At 45.5% G+C, this 18588-nt stretch overlaps 2 protein-coding genes and 1 long non-coding RNA gene across 10 annotated transcripts; 2 read left to right on the forward strand and 1 right to left on the reverse strand.

Annotated features, from left to right (window-relative positions):
* Nucleotides 1-2318: 2318 nt before the first annotated feature.
* On the forward strand, nt 2319-5463 carry LOC123169019 (alcohol dehydrogenase 3). Of its 8 annotated transcripts, none has more exons than XR_006484608.1 (4): nt 2321-2815; nt 2890-3538; nt 4094-4838; nt 4925-5463. XR_006484608.1 is itself a non-coding variant. In XM_044586879.1 (3 exons), exons 1-3 carry the CDS (start codon nt 4551-4553, stop codon nt 5129-5131), a joined length of 387 nt encoding a protein of 128 aa, XP_044442814.1. In that variant the 5' UTR covers nt 3545-4550; the 3' UTR covers nt 5132-5463. The 8 variants fall into 8 exon arrangements, 1 of the variants encoding a protein (XP_044442814.1); XR_006484609.1 differs by having other exon boundaries at nt 4094-4646; nt 4755-5463; XR_006484612.1 differs by having other exon boundaries at nt 2321-2781; nt 2890-2945; nt 3245-3538; nt 4094-5463.
* A 746-nt stretch (nt 5464-6209) lies between these two features.
* On the forward strand, nt 6210-8646 carry LOC123169020 (uncharacterized). The gene is made up of 5 exons (XR_006484614.1): nt 6210-6325; nt 6743-6966; nt 7098-7299; nt 7393-7770; nt 7846-8646. It is a non-coding gene; the product is annotated as an uncharacterized lncRNA (long non-coding RNA).
* Nucleotides 8647-9746: 1100 nt separating this feature from the next.
* On the reverse strand, nt 9747-11176 carry LOC123168095 (ctenidin-1). Its single transcript, XM_044585960.1, has 2 exons — nt 10977-11176; nt 9747-10461 (listed from the first exon to the last, which is right to left on the reverse strand). The coding sequence occupies exons 1-2, from the start codon at nt 11074-11076 to the stop codon at nt 9968-9970; spliced, it is 594 nt and encodes a 197-aa protein (XP_044441895.1). The 5' UTR covers nt 11077-11176; the 3' UTR covers nt 9747-9967.
* Between the last annotated feature and the right edge of the window lie 7412 nt (nt 11177-18588).

Raw genomic sequence — 18588 nt, forward strand, 5'->3', positions numbered from 1 at the left:
GGTCAGTAAACTAGTGATGCAGTCTCACTGTTCATCGTCTCTAGACGCACCTATATGATCCATGTATCTAGTTTCTCTCCAAAACTTGTGATGCCTGCGTTGTGATGATCCGAGGAACTCTGCCTCTATTTTGGAGATCGCCCATCTTTTGGAGACCGCTGAACTTTGATTTGAACCGATGAATGTGTCTTTGTGATCAGTCATCCACTTTGTAAGATTGTCAAATCTCTGTTAAGCTATCAGCATAGATGAAACTACTTGCTTGCTCTGCTTTATGAATGAACACTCTTCTACTGCAGTTCTATTCTCTGTATTATATTTTTAACCATTGTCGCTCATTCGAACTGTCGACACGTTAACAAATGCGCTAGCTTGATTAGTGCGCACTGTACCGCTTCAGGTGGCGCCCCAGCCACTAGTCATGTTGAAAGGTGCCACGCGAGACACACGAACATGGACCATTTTTACAGCACTACAATTTTCCACGCACACATAGCTAGGTGTCATTACTACCCTCCCTCTCCAGCGAGTAAACAAACCAGTGACACCGATGGAAATGTCTTTGTGCACACCGTTGTTCGATGCCACCGGTGCACCATTGCAAAGTTTTATCCTGAAGCAAAGATATCTGCGGAGGCCGGTTCGTTCGTCCTACTTTGATATTCAGGATGAAGAGGCATTGGATTCACGAACCACTCCAGAATGTCAATAAAAACTAGCCAAATTATGGATAATTGGAATTGTTTTTGTATTGACTTCCTCACAAAATCATGTCCCTTTTTAACGTCGTTAACATGATATGCAAGAGGATATAGGTGCGGCTAGCCCGCATGTGATACACAAATGAGTAGACACCGACCAAACTCACATGTACACTTAACTCATCCAGTCTACGATCAAATTTTCACACATTAACAAAAATTGCATTCGAATTGTTTGACTTTTATATAAGCCATTTAATTTAAAAACAACCACATCCCTAGTACGACCATCACCGAGTAGTAAGAATTCCCTTACCAATTGAACAATGCATCCTTGTTAAGTTTTCGATGCAATTGAGCCATCACGCATAGGTCACCATGCATACGATTATTATACGACAAGGCAATTCAGCCATCCATGCACAGAATAAAATTGCAGCCGATCACTTGATTAGGCTTCGCATGGTGATCGGACACATAATGTATGTGTATGCAAAGTAGTTCTGATAGCATCATTGCCTCTCATGTCGACGCCATTCCATTTCTTGTGTACTAATCATTGTTTTCGAGAAGTGAAACCCCCAAGGAACTCTCACAGCACAAAATTTAATTACCGATAAATCACACATACGGAATGATACCTTTTTCTCTTTCTTGTGTGCCAAAGGTTGCAATCAGTATGACTACTATTACCCTTCAATTCTTAAGCCAACCACACTTAATACCAATTGTTTCTTACTCAGCGCAAATAAGATGCACTCTAGTATTTTTATGATAACGTTTTTTCCAAAAAAAGATGTAAAAAAGAATACAGCCCTTCCTGGTGTCATCCTATTTTAATCTTAATAAATTGATTACACGCATTAGGTAACTCATTGATTTAATTTAATTTTATATTTGTCAAGCACCGTGTTATGTTGTTCAAAGATTTGAACCAAAACGGTTTTAATGAAAAGGATTTGCACCAAAACACGTTATTGTGCTTCAGCATCACACTAGCTGTCCAAGAGCATCACGTAGCTGCATCTGCATGCATGACTCTTTTTTTCCGGCGCGATCCCTTTACTCCCTTGTCGCGCTCAGCATTTTCTTTTCATGCGTCAAACATCTTTGCTTGGACACAGGCCACGGCCATCAGCACACCTCGCCCACTTGCTTCGATGTGCTGTCGCTTCCGACAGCTCCCCGCCGCACAGCCACATTAATGTGGTCTCATGTGCAAACCAAGCACTCCAGCGCATGGCACCAGTGTATTTCCCACATAAATACCCTGCGTATAGGAACTGGAAATGGAAGCCGCACACATCACAGCGGCACAACGCCTGGTCGAGATAACGAGCGTCAGGTAGCTCGTCCTCCAAAACGCCTCACTCATAAATTCATCTTCTTCATAACTACATACGGTGACCTTTTCATTAGTTCAATGAAACTGGTCTCAATTTAAATACATTATAACTGAACACTTTTCCAGCTCTCTCACGCTATCAGCGATTTTGACCTTTGGATCTCGCTGTTCGGACATCTCTGGCCGTTCGATCAACTCAACTTTGCGAACTGGGCCACTCGTCCTTGAGGGCAGCTACTCCGGGAGAAAAATTTGAAGTCTGTGGTTAACTGGGCCTCCACCCCTTACGCATTGCAGGCTTCCAACCCATTCTCGCAGCGCCTCATCCCCTTCCCTGACACCGCCGCCGCCGCCGCCGCTGAAGGGATCTCAGGCAGCGGCGCCCTTCCCTCCTCTTGCTCGCTCTGCACCTAGCTAGGCGATTGCGCAACCCTCTCCTCCTTTGTCCCTCCTTTTTTACCTCCGGCTCCTTGTGCTACCTCCCCATGGCGCCTCCCTGTCCCGTTGTTCCATGAAGGTCGAAGGTGTGACAAAGATGAGAGGATGAGCACGGGAGGATGGGAAGACGAGTCGATCTGGAGCAAGGCGGGGACTTCCCAGCCGCCAATGTATTCCTCCCCGTCACCTTCGACGAGTCGAGCTGGAGCAAGGTGGATGGGTGCTCATCTGCAGGTCATGACCACTGGTGATGTCCTCTCCTCCAATGGAAGTTGATGTCAAATCCCCTCCTCGAAGGTGACAATCTACTCATGCAGATTTGCTTCTCCGGGTATTTCACTTAACCCCTACAAATATTTCATGGAATCCATGAGTTCTCTTCTGTACTGATTGAGCCAGTTGCAGGTAAAAACATTGTGCGATGAGGCAAATGAGATATTAGGGAGGAAGCTAATGTTCAGGTATGGTAGATCGTTCTCATAATTTTGCAATGGCGTCTGTTAATAGGTAATAAGGTGTTACAAAATATAATGGTATGCTCTATTCGGTTGTAGGCTTGTAGTAACATCATGCCAGTATACTCTTAGGCGTGTTCTGCATTGTTCACTTTGCTCAAAATTTTGTAATGGAATCATTTTGTTTTGTTAATAGTGTGGAATGAACCAACTAGAAAAAGTTAGGAATAATGTCTTCATGATCATTTTTCGGTGCTGCGTACATGAAATACCTTCTCCAAGTTTTAATTTATGAAGCGGACTAGGACCTTTGCTCCAAGCACCTGTGGAAGATACTAGCCGAGCTGCGAACTGGTGAGCCGCGGGCAAAAGAAAATACCGTCGATGCAGTCGCAGGTTGTGGGTGGATAGGCAAGCCGGTTGAGCCGATGTGTTCACACGGGCATCCGCCATCCGGTCGAGGAGCGAGCCCATGTGGTAAAGCTGCTTCGGGCCTTCCAGGTCGCACGCCGATGCAGGTCTAGGCGAAGCGGCGTTCGCTGTTAGGTGAAGCAGATCAACGAGAGAAAGTCATTGGGTTTTGAAGAAAGCAATCAACAGTGAGTTCCTCGAGGCATTCATGGCAGATGATATGACAGATATACATATTTGTCGATTATTGCAATCAGGTGTTTGACAAATGGGTATAATCTGCAGCAAAATCAAAATTCCTGGTAGCTAATAATAAAAAGCAAGCATCATATTTATTGCCATGGGATAGAAACATCATACGACAACTTCATCACACAAGCTTCCTAGAAGCGTGCTTTGTAAAATAAAATTATTTCATATTCTTCGGCAGGGATCTACTCTCTGTGTTCCTGACCTCGTGTTTTTCTTCTTTAGCTCATTAGTAATTCTCCAAGAAAACACATGCACATAACTGTATATTTTATGGATTATTTGGAGCAGTGTCGTTTCAATTAATGTTCTGTTAGTCGTTGCATTTAAATATATTTTTAATCTAAGTCCTTTCCCAAGTTATTTCTCCCTCGCCACATTGTTGAGAGCAATGAAGAGGGCGTGACCGAGTTCATTCCAGATGACCATGTCCTGCCAGTGTTCATTGGCCAGTGCAAGGAATGTGCTCACTATAATGTTTGTGACCTCTACAGGATCAATGTCGACCGGGGCATGCTGATAGGTGATGGGCCATCACACTTCACCATCAGCTGGAAACTGAGATTCGTCTTCGTCTAGACCTCTACCTTCAGTGATTGTTCTGATGCCATTATTTTCCAATGAAACACCATATTCAGATTTAGAATGCCTCGCGAAAACGGCAAAGGGTTTGAGGGTGGCGATTTTTAGCCTTGGAGTTGTAAGCCTTGCTTTAAGTGAAACATGATATTTTATCTACCACAATATACTATTGGAGGTTGATGAGAATTATTCCCTATAAACGTCAGTCGTTGTTGTATGTTCTTTTCACATGATCAGGCTATGGAAGGGGTCAGGATGGATAGGGGATCAAGTATTATCAGTGAGGACTTGAACCCTGCAAAATAAGAACAAGTTACAGTCTATTGCTATCTTCAGAAACAAAATATATATACATTTTCATAATTGTTTATGGACACATACTTAACTTTTGCGAAAAAGCCAGCTAAGAAATTTTGCTGCACCGACTTTGTAAACCCAAAGGATCACACCAAGCCAGTGCATGAGGTATGTTATGTTCTCTGCCTGAGCATACATTTATCTCTTAATTTGTTCACGGGATGCCATATTGTATCAAATGCTTGCAATTGAGTTATGCTCCTGGTGCTTGTTGAGATGACAAACATTGGAGTCAACAGAGCCGTGGATTGCACTTGCCACGTCGACGCCATGATATTTGCCTTTGAATGCTTTCATGATGTATGTTCTCGATACACTTGTAGTTTGAGCATTCTGAGCATTGATGTGTTTTCTACTTTGAGCTCAGTCATGAAGTCTGAGTGCAGGGGTGGGGCGTGGTTAGGCTGGTGGGTGTCCCACACAAGGAGGTGGCATTCAATACCCACCTGATGAACTTCCTCAGTGGCAAGACCTTGAAAGGTGCCTTCTTTGGGAACTACAAGCCACACACCAACCTCCCAGACGTTGTCAAGATTTACGCGAGGAAGGAGCTGGAGCTGGAGAAGTTCATCATGCACGACGGACCTTTCTAACAGATCAAATTGTGCTCATCATTCTAAAGAGGAGGTACTGCTGCTTCACGAGGTTGGATGATTAGATTGAGCTTCTTCGGTCATGTCCCTTGCTACTTTTAGATTTGGTGCTTGAGAAACATAAGAAAAATGCTTATAAGATCTTCCCTCAGGTAATAATGTAATAGTTGTGAGACACCATGTGTTGAGCTCTTTTTTGTCACAAAGAACTAACACTGTTTTGTGTTGTCGTACTGTTTTGTGTTGTCGTACAACACTTGCCAGCAGCAAGCAGTCTTTAGTTACTTTGTACCTGAACGTTTTGCACAGTAATGGTCTGCAGTTTCTCTGTTTTTCTTTTGCACATCAGCTTCTCTATTAATGTCGATGTTTTCCTTTTTTTAAAACTGAATCTCGGTGTCTCAATTGCACATTGCAAATCAGTTCTGATATTCTGTCATCTTTATGTTTGCAGTTAGCCATTCTTTTACTCACCAGTCGTAAAAATAGTAGATATTTCAAGTCCAAATTCTATGGGCAAAGTGGTGATTGTAAAAAAAAACATCATCTAGCGAGCCAAGTGGAGTGTCCACTGTAGGCCTAAAGTCCAAGAGGATCTTGACATGCATGATCTTGAGAGAAAAATACTAGCCTCCTGCAAATGGCATTTGGTCTATTATAATGAACATCTTATGCTACAAATACGCAAAAAATCACAATAATATGTACACTACAACTACTATAACTTTTAGATAAAATAAAATTGTACATAATTACATATAGTTAACTTTAAAATAAAATACCTACACAACATTGCATCAATACCTAACATTCCGTATTAAAAAGACGGGTGCGGCAACGCGCGCCAACGATGATCTAGTAATTTCTAAAAATAGACGACTATGCTCCCTTTACGGTTGACTTATCGGATGAGGATGAAGAGGACTATATGGTCCATGTGCAGCTTGCCGCCGAACGTGCCAGTGAGGACTACTTGGCATCACTTGTTCAGGTGGACCACAACTCTATGATGAGAACCACGCTCTCCTCGAGTCTATCAAGGGCGAATGGGAGGTCGAGGCTAATCGCTAGGAGATGACCCGCTGTCATGTCGAGAAGCATAAGTATTTCGCCGAGCTTGACAAGTTCGTCGACGAGACGAAGGAGAGCGATGACCCATTGCCATGGATTCGGCCCACCACCAATGATCACGAGGTGAGCCTCGGGGCGCTACACGTCCCGTCCTGCTGCTCTGACTATTCGTCACCCGGCTTCTCCAACTTCAATCTAGAGCTCCATTATCGGAGTAGTCTAGCCAGATAGTTTGATATAGATGTAGTGTTGATGTTGTAGGTAATGGAGTGCATTAGTGAATGTACTATTTAATTAAGATTTGTATGATGTTAATGTGGTACCATGCTCTACTTATGCAATGAAGTATTAAACAGTGCTTGTGCATATGATATCTGCTTGCGTATGTGATATGTGCCACGACAACTCGTTTCCCATGTTTCTTCTTATTTGAATTGTTTATTTCAAAGACACTAGGGATGTGGAGATTTTCTTGAATTTTTCCATGTTATTGTGATGATGATATTAATATGTGTTCTTTTGGTTATGTCTTTCTTATAGAAGATGCTTCATCAAGCATCAGGTGACTTGTAAAATCAATGAGGCTTTCTGGCAGTGGCGACCGTGGCTACTCTTCCTCAAGTGGTTCTATACCCGCTGCCATGGAGGACCACGATATCTACACTCCTGGCGAGGAGGAGCATGAGATGGTGCGTGAGGACGAGGAGGGGTCTGCCTCTAGCTCTACAGGCATGAAGAAGCACTCTGGGTGTGGTCAGTCGGAGGTACCAAAGCCCACACCTCCCGAGCACCAGCCTGTCGTTTGACCCTACTTAGACAAGTAAATGATGTCCTTAAAAGTTCTTGGCATATAATATTCGAACGCTGACATATGACTTTCATTTTCATTGTGTAGTCAGTGGGAACTCGTTCAAGCGGCTTCACACCACCGGTAGGTGAACCACATCATTGGTGCTCTTCTGAAGGAGGACTCCCCCGACATGGTGAAGCTGAATGACAAGGTGTAATCGTCCCCAGGATTCACTTGGGAGAAGTACAACAACGCCCTGGATGACGAGTGTGACAACAAGTCCGACCGGATCTATCGAGATATGTGGGTAAGTACATTTCACACTGCATTGGTCCATATTCGATGCTTGGTAAATATTTAACTGCTATTTGCATTGTTATTGGAACACTTTACCTGCCAGGATGGGCACCTGGTTGAGGCACGCCTGATGGCAGAGAGAGATTCCAAGAACCGTCTCTCTAACATGAGCACATTGTGTGATACACGACTGAGATGAGATGTCGCCCCCTGGAGGACGAGGGGAATTAAAATCACTTCTTGGTACTACTTACATCAGTAGCCTCTTGTTTCTTCTATTCGTCATATGATGTACTTTGTCTGAGTAGCTAGATGATGGAGCCATGGATCCCAGCTGATTGTTGGACGACATTCATGGGTATGTGGTGCGACCCTGCGTGGCAGGTGCGACACGTTACGAAAAAGGGAGGAGAAACCGTGGATGAAGGGCCTCTCACATGTCCTAGGCGGCCTCAACCTGGCAGTTAGCTACCAAAAGATGGTATGTGCAACTCCAAGGTCAATTTTGTCTCTAGGTGCATACATGTTTATTAATCGTGATGCTTTCTCTTGCAAGTGAGACAACAACCTGGGTGCCACGTCAACATCATGCGGGCGTGTGCACATGGCCATAGGGGAAAGGGGGCCAGGGTATTACAACGACTCAACCAAGGAGAAGATGGATGCGTACACAACTGTGTACCGTGAGAAACATGGGTCCGTGGTTGATCCTCTGTAGTAGCCACCCGATCCAGAGTTGGTCATGAGGGTAGGAGGTGTGAAGAAGAGTGGTTGCCACCTCATTTGCAAAGGTGCAGTCGCCACCTTCTCACATCCCAAACTATTTCAGATCCAGGCACCGAGCACAAGCTCAAGTCCCTCCATGAGGAGTCACCCGACGACTCATTCACGTGAGATTGCATGACTCCAGATTTGCAACTTCCATACCCATGTCTTTACATTCCTGAATTGCAATCTATATTTGGGCCACAAAGCTGGAAGAAGAAAGGATGAAAAGGGAGGAGGCCGAGGCCGCACAGGTGGCACGACCGCGGGAAGAAGTGGCTGCAAGAGAGATGCTCCAGGTAGAGTTCAAGGGTTACCACTTTCCCATAATAGCCACCAATATTAACCGATCATCCAGTATGATACAAGGGTAACAAAGATAACTGTAGGCGCTTCATGAAAGTGTCAAGGCTATGAAGCATACCCCCCTCCTCCCCCACAATCACAAAGCCCGCGTCCACGGAGTTGATGTTTTCGAGAGGTTGTGTCGATGAACTACTTTCGAACTTCCAATGTTTCTTATCTTATGTGTGACTTGTACGACGCTTGTGAACTTTATATGCTTTTGATATTGTTATGTGACTTGTTGGTATATGGACTAGTTGTGATTGCCATGGTAATCGACAAGTTGCTAGCTTGCGTGGATTATATGTGATGTATATGTGGTGCTGGCTATGTTTTGAATGGCTTTACAAACATTATTTTATTAAAAAAATACCTTTTACCAAGCGGTGAACTCAGCAAAGGTCTCCTGTACGGAGTAACACACTCGGTAGTAGTGGTGCCTGACTGTCTTTGTCAACTCCAACATGTAATTTGGCGAGCTCCTAGTAAAGGTACTCGACAAAGATTTTCACTGCTAAAAAATTAGTATAGTTGTTTGCCGAGCGTCCCGGCATTCGACAAAGCGGGTCACGTGTCAGAACCTGGGAACGCCTTTAAACTATACCATGTTCCTTGTGAGAGAACTCGTCAAACGTTTTCTGTATGTAAAAATGAAATTTGAAAATATTTGCCAAGTTGCTTGCTTGGGGCATTCTGCAACATGTACCTAGGTCTTTTTTTTTTGCGGAGTAACATGTACCTAGCTAACACTCCATCTATGGAGTGCAGAAACGAATAGGTTCGAGAGCTTCTATTTCAATGTGTCTTTCCGAAAAATCTTTGGATCAAAATAATGGTACAGGAAGAAGAAAAAATGCCGTCAACCACAGACGTTGTGCCACATGGTTCCTGGTTGTTGAGTGCCATGCCACTAGCTCTTGGGCAAAGTGTGTATTGGTCGAGTGTTTTGGCATTGCTGAGTATTTTTCTGACAGCTATCAGTGAACTAAAGCCTCTATCGAGTGCCCACGTTTGCCAAGTTTGGTGCTCGGGAAAGGTTTGGTTTACCGAGAGCCCATGATATGAAACTCCGCAAGATCGAGACAGTTGACAAACACCAAATTTTCAACAGTGTATATAGAGTCTACGTAAAATATTTTGTGCCTAAAATATGGTCAGACAAGAAATATTGACTCTGGGACCACATCATGTATACACACGTGGACATTCAGATATCCACAAGGATTCAAATCCAAATCTGATGTCATCGATGCCGGTTCTAAAACTAATTTTAAGACTAAACCAAGACTACACTTGGTGCACATGTTAGTCTCTTAATCATCTTATCGTTAGTAACCAAAGCCCATCTAGGAAGCCAAACACTATCAATTCAAAAGGTATATTCTCTTTCATACATAGGAGACAACACAAGCCTAGCTTGCTTGCTCGATTTCTCAACATTACATCTATATGCGAGCATAAGGACAAATCTTTTATTCAAGCAGCATATCACAGATCAACACAAATGTTTAGTTAAAACAAATATACATATCTACTCATTCATTGTGACCTCTTCCACCATAGCCGTCTCAAGGATAGCCGGCACCACGGGATCCTTCACCATAACCTCCACCTCCACCATACCCGCCACCACCACCATATCCTCCACCTCCACCGTATCCACCGCCACCACCGTATCCTCCACCATAGCCGCCGCCGCCAAATCCACCACCGTTGCCTGGATGACCATAACCGCCACCATATCCGGGTCCATAACCTCCACCGCCATAACCGCCACCATGCCTAGAATTTCCGTATCCTCCACCATACCCACCACCATTGTTTCCGTATCCTCCACCATGTTGGTATCCACCTCCACTCCCATATCCTCCACCATTGTTTCCATACCCCCCATTTCCATAGCCTCCCCCATTGTTTCCATATCCACCACCGTTTCCATACCCTCCACCATTACCGTACCCCCCACCATTCCCATACCCTCCATAATGCTTGTTTCCACCTCCCCATTTCTCGTCCTTCAGGCCCGGCCCTCCTGCAGGTTTTACATTCTTCTCCTCAGACTCTGCATACATACAGTCGCTTAGTGAACATTGCTTGAGGTACTGTACTATGTTCATGGAAGTGACTTAATTTGGAGAATGGCATTTTGGCTCTCGACCTCCATGGAGGCCAAATTTTTGAAAAAAATTATCAAAATTCGAAAATTTTGGTTCCAAAAAAATCTGACTTTTGTGTGTGGAAGTAAACAATGATGTGAGGCGTATGTGTGTAAAATTTCAGAATGAAATACGTTGAAATGTGATTTGTACAAAAAGGCAAATTTATGGTGGGAGGATGAATAGTATCATGTGTTAAAAAACTCCAGATTTTTCTTTTTTGCACAGCCCTCATTTCAACATATTTCGTCCTGAAAATTTACACACTTCTGCACCATGCCTTCATCTATCTCTGTATTTTTTTTGAATTTTTTGAATGTAAAAATATGAATTTTCATGAATTTTGCATTTGGAGGCCTCCATGGAGAGAGAGAGAGAGAGAGAGAGAGAGAGAGAGAGAGAGAGAGCATGTTTGACAAACCTTTAGCATCAATGAGCTCTCTAGCATGTGCTACATCCTGGGAGAGAAGTAGGAGCGAGGCTATTACGACACCGAGAAGAACTAGAGACTTGACCGCCATTGCTGACGACCAGATTGATCGGGTTATAATAGCTAGCTTAGGATGAGATGATATCCCTGCTAGAATTGCCGTATTTATAGACGAGGCAAGGCATGCATGCACGCCTATCTCGTCGAGTTAATAGACGGGGGCGAAAGTTTCAACCTTCAATAACTCCATGTAACGCTACGGTTGGCTGTTAGCTAGGGTATGATCGAACCAGGCCGAGCATTGGTATATCTCGTTGTCAGACTTGATTATTAGCTAGTGCCACCCAGAACGGGGCATTGACATTTATCCGCGGCCTTGAGTACGTATGATCGAGAGTGTGTGGAACCACTTGGCAACCAAGATCAGCTAACAAAGTAGAGATTGTCTATCTCTGTGCAGCCTTGAATTAATTATCGGATTCATTGGTCGATTACGTCCTGTTATATTGAAATCGACCAATTTGCTTATGTACCGTGTTGTGTACGTATACAAAATATCTGGTTACACACGTACGCACTAAAGTGGCACACGTAGTTTTGTTGTGAAAATACTTCAACATCTACAGAGTATAACATATACGTGCACACGCGCACAATGATTATTGAAGACCAGAGTTGCGGAGCAAAATTTACAAGTCACAACATATACCTTGCTATACGGAAACGTCACCTCTCTTGTGAGCATTGTTTGTGGAGCAGTGCTGGAAGACAGAGGCAGGAGGTGGAGTGGCTTCGTTTTGCACGGAGCTTCAGTGGAGATGTCAAGTCATGCTTGGCCGACAGGTGCTACGCTATGTCATGCCTGGTCGGCAGGTGCTATACACGACAGATCTTTCAGAGTCTTTGTTTCTGGATGGACGAGCATAGGGTGGTGGCGCCGTTGGGTGCCGTGGTGGCGTCGAGGATGGCCGAACTGGCAATGATGATGCGGATTTCTCCCCTGAAGATGGGTCAGCGGTCCGATGATGATGGCGGCTTCTAAAACGTGTGCATGTGGTGTACGCTTTAGATCTACTGCACCGGCTGTTCGTTCCGATACGTTATGTGGATGAATCGATGATGACACCAGTTTTAGATACGGGAAGTGAGAGCACTCCATATTATCGAGTTTGTAGGTGTGAGTGAAGGCTTCGAGTGGTTTGATGTATGTTTCTGTCAGACCTTTATGAAATAATTAATAAAGATGACTATATGCATCCATTGATGCAGAGGCGGAGGGTTTTAACCTCCTTTTCTAAAAAAATACGGAAACGTCACCTTGCACAGAATATAGCGCCTTAATGGAGTAAATAACATAAAACTACTACTTTACAGGTTAGGGTTTCAAAAAACTACCGGTTTTTAATTTTTCGCTGATAGCTACCAAGTCAAGGGTTGACTGTTTCAAAAAACCCCTAATCACTCGATGCTTTAAAATTGATCGCGATTATGACAGTTGGGACCCGCACGTAAGAGAACCGTTTGTTTGACTGTTACCTTACATGTAGGGTCCACATGTCAGTATTTCTGTAAGTTTTTTAGAAAAGCAATTGTGTCCCTATAACTTTTTAAAAAAAGCAATCGGGTCCCTGACTGTTTTTATAAAAAAAGCAATCAGGCCTTTGCTCCTCGGTGCGCGCCCTCCCGTGCTCAAGATCAAGAGGAGCGCGCCCGCCGGCCAGCAGCCGCCATAAAGAGCGCGCAGGCCAGAAGCCATGGCGCCGCTGCGGAGATCCCTCCCGTCGCGCGTCCGATGCGCGCCGCCGCAGAGCTCCCTTCCAGCATGTGTGGCGGCCGCGGCCTCCTCCTGCCGGCGAGCTCCCCCGCCGCACGGCCTCTCTCTCTTTCTCCCTTTCCTGGGCGCGGCGACCTGAGCCCGTGGCCATGGAGCTCGGCTGGCGGCGGCCCTGGCCATGGCGCAAGGATGGCGGCAGCCCATGCCCCTGGACGCGGCAGGCCGAGTCCCTGCCCCCTGGCCATGGCGAGCGGTTGGTGGCGGCCCGTGCTCCTGGGTGGCGGCTGGTCCTCCGCACGGTGCTCCTTCCCGCGGTCGGCCCTGGTTTGCGTGCAGCGGCAGCGGGTGGTGGAGCTTGGGCTTGGTCAGGAGGAGAAGGAAGAGAACAAAAGATAAGAGGAAGAAGAGAGAACTTACATGTGGGTCCCACATGTAAGTTAACGGTCAAACAAAACGGTCAAACAAACGAATTGTTTAGGAGTGGGTCTGACCTGTCATAAAACGGTTTAAATCGCCAGCAACGAGTTATTAGAGTTTTTTGAAACAGCCAACCCCTGACTTGGTAATTATCAGCGAAAAATTAAAAATCAGTAGTTTTTTGAAACCCTAGCCCGTAAAGTAGTAGTTTTATGCTATTTACTCGCCTTAACGAGACATACAGGGTGTCAAACCTAAGGAACTTTGTATGCTTTTTGAACTTATTTTTCTGTGACTTGTTGGATATGGGCAAGTAATTGTTGCGGTAATTGACAAATTGATAGCTTGTATGGATATATGCGATGCATATGGTTTTATGCCTGCCGATATGGCTGTGTATTTGCTGAGTGCTTTGTCCCCGGCTCTAGGCAAAGGACCTATTGGTCGATTGTTTTCATAGTGATGATAGCTGCATGTTGAGATAAACAGCAGAGTGTGTATCTCTATAGGATTCCTTACGGGTGTGGACAAACCGACCAATGAGACCTAAAAAAAAGATGCATTTTTGAGCCAGTACTTCTATTATGGAAACACAAGCCGACTGATCCCAAAGTAAACACACTACATAACCGAATTACCGAAGGAACGAAAAGGAAACGCAGCCGAGACGCTGGCACACTAACAAATCAGAGAACGAAATATCTAGGCTTGCCGGTTCCAGAAGGAAGAATGCATAAAGGAAGATTTGAGACGCTTCAGTCTAATATGAAGAAGAGGTTGGTGGATTGGAGTGAACAATATATGTCTTCTCGTAATAAGGAGATTTTGATTAAGTCAGTGGCGCAAGCTATACCCAGTTATGTCATGAGTGTTTTTGATTACCAGCGTCAGTATGTGACGAGCTAATCCGACTGATGCGTCAATATTGATGGGGTGTTGAGAATGGCAAGAAGAAGATGACGTGGTTAAAGTGGGACAAAATGACTCTGCCGAAATCAAAAGGCGGCATGGGGTTCAAAGACATGAGAGCATTTAACCAAGCTATGTTGGCTAAACAGGCTTGGCATTTAATTGATTCCTCTGATAGTTTGTGTGCCCGCCTTCTAAAGGCCAAGTATTATCCGAACGGTAATATTCTTGATACTATGTTTCCGGCGAACTCATCGGCAGTATGGAAAGGTATTGTTTATGGCCTGGATCTGGTTAAGAAGGGTATTATATGAAGAGTGGGGGATGGTGCTGTGATTAAAGCATGGCGCGATCCATGGATTCCGTGTGGCCATGATTACCGGCCGGTTACGCCTAAGCGAAACTGATTCTGATTTTCTTGATACTAATGGTGCATGGAATATAGAGCGACTTGAGGAGCATTTTTGGCCTATGGACGTACATAATATTTTGAAAATTCTGACTTCGCCTAGGAATGGTCATGATTTTCTTGCCTGGGCCTGAAAAGAATGGGAGATTTAGTGTGAAGAGTGCTTACCGGCTGGCTACACATGAACACGACGATAATTTTGCAGGTGGTGCTTCCAGTACCTGCCCAGGTGGTGAGCGTTCTCCATGGTCATGTATCTGGCGAGCGAAAGTCCCGCTCAAGATGCGGGTCACTGCCTGGAAGGTTGCGGCTGGGGCCTTAGCAACAAATGAATGCAAAGTGACTAGACATATCTCAAATCGTGGAACATGTCCTGCGTGTGGCCTTGAAGTGGAGAGCTCCTTCCATGCTTTAATTACATGCGGCCATGCAAGGGCCCTTTGGGAGGCCATGCGTGAGTTCTGGCTGCTACCGGCAACGCACCAACTGATAGACAATGGCAAGGAGTGGCTGTTACATGTTCTATCTGGATGTTCTGATCAAGTTCGTGACATGGTTATTTTACTTATTTGGCGTATTTGGAGTCTCAGGTCAGATATAGCACATGGCAAGGTAGTTCCTCCATTGGAAATAAGTGTTGATTTCTTTGTCAGTTATCTAAAATCCCTAGATCTTGCTCGGAGATATAGCACCGAAGAGATTATCAAAGGTAAAATGACCCTGTTGGAGGTCCGGACTCCGGAACCTATCGGTAGCGGACAGTGTGTGCCATGGCCTCCTCCTCCAGTGGGCCAGGCGGCACTCTCGGTGGATGGTTCTTTTTTTGTTCATGATGGCTCCGTAGCGACTGGTATGGTGGTACGACGTCATGACGGTTCGTCATCTTTGCTGAGGGTTTTATTCAGATGCAATGATGCTCTAGAAGCGGAGATCCATGCGCTTATGCAAGGCATAGCTTTAGCTCTCCAACACACAGAACTGCAAGTGATCGTCCAGTCAAATTCAATTGAGGCTCTGTCCATCTTATCAAATGAGAATCTCTCACGTTCAGCTTATGGGCACTTGATAGCTGAGATCAAGGCCCTGATGGAGGAGAGGGAGTTTATTCCCCAGAAGATTTATAGGGATCAAAATAGGGTAGCAGATTGTCTGGCTAATTATAGCAGTACAAAATCATGCACTGCTGTTTGGCTTCAGAGAGGCCCTTCATGTATCGAGGATCTCTTGCCAGTAGATTGTAATCCTATAATTTTGGAATAAAACTCCTCTTTGCCGAAAAAAAAAACAAATCAGAGAACAAGAACACGTCACACTGCATGGCAGCCATGCAGCGACGCATCCTCTCCAATCCAACAAACAAACCGCGCGTGAGTGGTAACGGCCGGCGCTCAGGTACAAGCATGGGAGGGAGCTAGAATCGGCAGTGCGCCTTGCAGTTGGCATCGCAGTCGTAGAAGCAAGGGCCGTCGCACTGCATCGGGCACAGCAGCTTCATGCCCCGGCACCTCCCCGGCGCCGTGCAACGCGCGTACATGCTCGAGCTGTAGCTGGGCCGGTGCCGCGCTCTCCTCGCGCGCGCCGCCCCCGGCCGGCTTCCGTTTCCGCGCCACCCCGGCCTGGTGCCCTTGCCACCGCCGCGACCTCCTCCGCCGCCTCCTCCTCCACCGCCTCCACCGCCGCCCTCAGTGCCCCATCCCCACCCCCACCCCCAGCCGTATCCCCAAGAACTGCCGCCGCTACTCCCCTCGCCTCCACCATCTCCACCGCTTCCCATGGCTTCTTGCTTTCGGCCAACGGTGGTGCTGCCATTGTAGGTACCGCCCCGGGTATTCAGCGCCTGCACCTTAACTCGAGCAGCTTCTGCCACGGGAATCACCGGCACTAGCAAGAGAGCCATCAAGAGCGCAGTGGCGCCGCACATCGTGGGCGCGCGAGTGAATTGCAGAAAACCAACACATTGAAGCCTAGGGTTGCAGAAAAGACTCCTACGATTTTGCGCCAGAAAACACTGATTTTGGGCCTAATCATTTGCAGAAAACAACTAACCGTTTGTTTGGGCATTTTAACCTCTATTATGACAGGTGGGGCCCGTTTTTGAGGACGTGGCGTAACGCCCACGAGCTCACACCGTCTGACGGCGCCGTTAGGGCAAAACCGGCACGGGTCCCTTATCCACTTCATTCTCCCCCTTTCCCCACTCTACTCTCCCCTGTCTCTCTTTCTCCCCGTGCTCCATGGCGACGGCGAGCCCTGACGACGGTGGGGGAGTGGATGCCGCCGGCGGGGGAGTGGATGGAGGCTGCAGCGGAGGGTTGCTTGGCGGCGGCGAATCAAACCAAGTGGAGGAGGTGTGCGGCAGCTCAAACCCTAGTCGGGCCCCGAAGAGGAGAGCGCCGTCGCCCTCGCTGGAGTACTGCGCCGCCGGCGCTCTTGCCCGTGCTGTGCAAGCTACTCCGACGGGTAGCCATCAATGGGCTTCTGGATTTGGCGGCGTCGAGTAAGTTGTCCCCCTCCTTTACTGTCGATTCTAGGGTTAGGGTTCAATTTCTCATAGTTCAATAGTTAGGCTTCGATTTGAATGAACTGTAGATCATTATTGTTTGTAGTCTAACCTCTGATATGTATCCTATCAGTTAGATGAATGTGCTTCGGTGTATGAAGTTAACTGAATTTTCTCAGTGTACAATAGATTTTCAATTGACTGAATATTGTTTACTGTCAATAGTTAACTGAATTCTATCAGCGTCTGAAGTTAACTGGATTTGGGGTAGTGTATGAAGTTAAATGAATTTGCTTCAGTGTATGAACTTAACTAAATTTATTCAGTGTGTTCAAAAGATTTCAGTTAACTGGATATGTATCAGTTTCACCCACTAATTGCAATATTTTAGTTAACTTCAGTTAACTGAATATGCACTGTATATAGTGTAGTCAGTGCATTGAAACTGTATGTGTGCTAATTATTTTTTTGTGCACTGTAATACTTCAGTTTGTTACTGATTTTAATTATTAGAAATGTATGCATAGAAATTGATGTGTAGCTTCTTTGCTTTGTAGTTTGTGTGATGATGTGTGGGAAGTTAGGCTCCACTTTCATGACAGGAACAATTTGGAAAGGACCATGTGTGTTTCAGACATAACATTTCTGAATCTAATAGCACTAATAGAGATAGCAGGCTATGGAGAGGATGACTACATGTACTTTATTAGGGATGCTGGCTTGGATGTAGCTGGTTTGGAAAAGATCTGTGATGATGACAAGGTTGATGAGATGTTAGACCACATTGCCAACAGAGATCAGACCATAGTTAATCTGACAGTAGTTAGGGGTAGTGAGCCCAGACCTGGAGATTTAAACATAGGTCATGTTTGTGAGGAGCAGGTTCCTATAGGTAGCGTTGGAGAGAGGACTGTGTATGAGGTCGGTGATGAAGGTGTGGTGTACAGGTCACCATCTAAAAAAACAAGGAGAGTTGCACAAGTTGATGAGCAGGAGGCACAACCAATACAATTTTACTCCACAGAGCAGAGCACACATCTGTTTATGCACAAAGATATATATATGGATCAAGGAAATGCAGGAGATGTTGATTTGGAGCAAGAGGAGTTGGAAAGAACTATGGAGCTTAAGAGGAGGAATAAAATACAGAGGTATAAGAAGCATAAGAAGAGTGTTGAGAGGGTGGAGGCAATTAAAAGAAAACTTCCTATTTTACTAACTGAAGATGACTCTGACTTGGAGCAAGATGAGGATTTCATGGCTAGGATGGCTGAGATGAGGAGGCAGAGACATGACCCATTTTTACTCTTTGAAGGTGACATTGATGTTGAAGAACCTTATGAGCTAGAAGAAGAGGTAGTGCATGAGGAACATGGAGAGGATGAGGAGCATGGAGAGGATGAGGAAATTGAAGAGGAGGTGGTACCACAAGGGGAAAAGAGGAAGAAGTTGAAAGTAAGAAAGGGGCCAACTAGTAGATCACATGCAAGTTTGGAGCAAGAATTTCAGGATGTTTGGGTACCATCATCTGATGAGGATCCAAATCCTGCTGATTTGAAGGAGGAGGAGGATGATGGGGCAGTACCCCTAGCTT

This window comes from Triticum aestivum, chromosome 7D (assembly GCF_018294505.1).
Source record: "Triticum aestivum cultivar Chinese Spring chromosome 7D, IWGSC CS RefSeq v2.1, whole genome shotgun sequence".
In the NCBI taxonomy this organism is placed as follows: Eukaryota; Viridiplantae; Streptophyta; class Magnoliopsida; order Poales; family Poaceae; genus Triticum; species Triticum aestivum.

Excerpts from the sequence above, each read along its gene's own strand:
- LOC123169019 (XM_044586879.1), top strand. The coding sequence starts at position 4,551 with ATGGACACATACTTAACTTTTGCGAAAAAGCCAGCTAAGAAATTTTGC. Across the intron at positions 4,647-4,754 it reads ACACCAAGCCAGTGCATGAG|ATGACAAACATTGGAGTCAA; the intron begins GTATGTTATGTT and ends GTGCTTGTTGAG. Across the intron at positions 4,839-4,924 it reads CCTTTGAATGCTTTCATGAT|GGGTGGGGCGTGGTTAGGCT; the intron begins GTATGTTCTCGA and ends GTCTGAGTGCAG.
- LOC123168095 (XM_044585960.1), bottom strand. The coding sequence starts at position 11,076 with ATGGCGGTCAAGTCTCTAGTTCTTCTCGGTGTCGTAATAGCCTCGCTC. Across the intron at positions 10,462-10,976 it reads AGAGCTCATTGATGCTAAAG|AGTCTGAGGAGAAGAATGTA; the intron begins GTTTGTCAAACA and ends GTATGTATGCAG.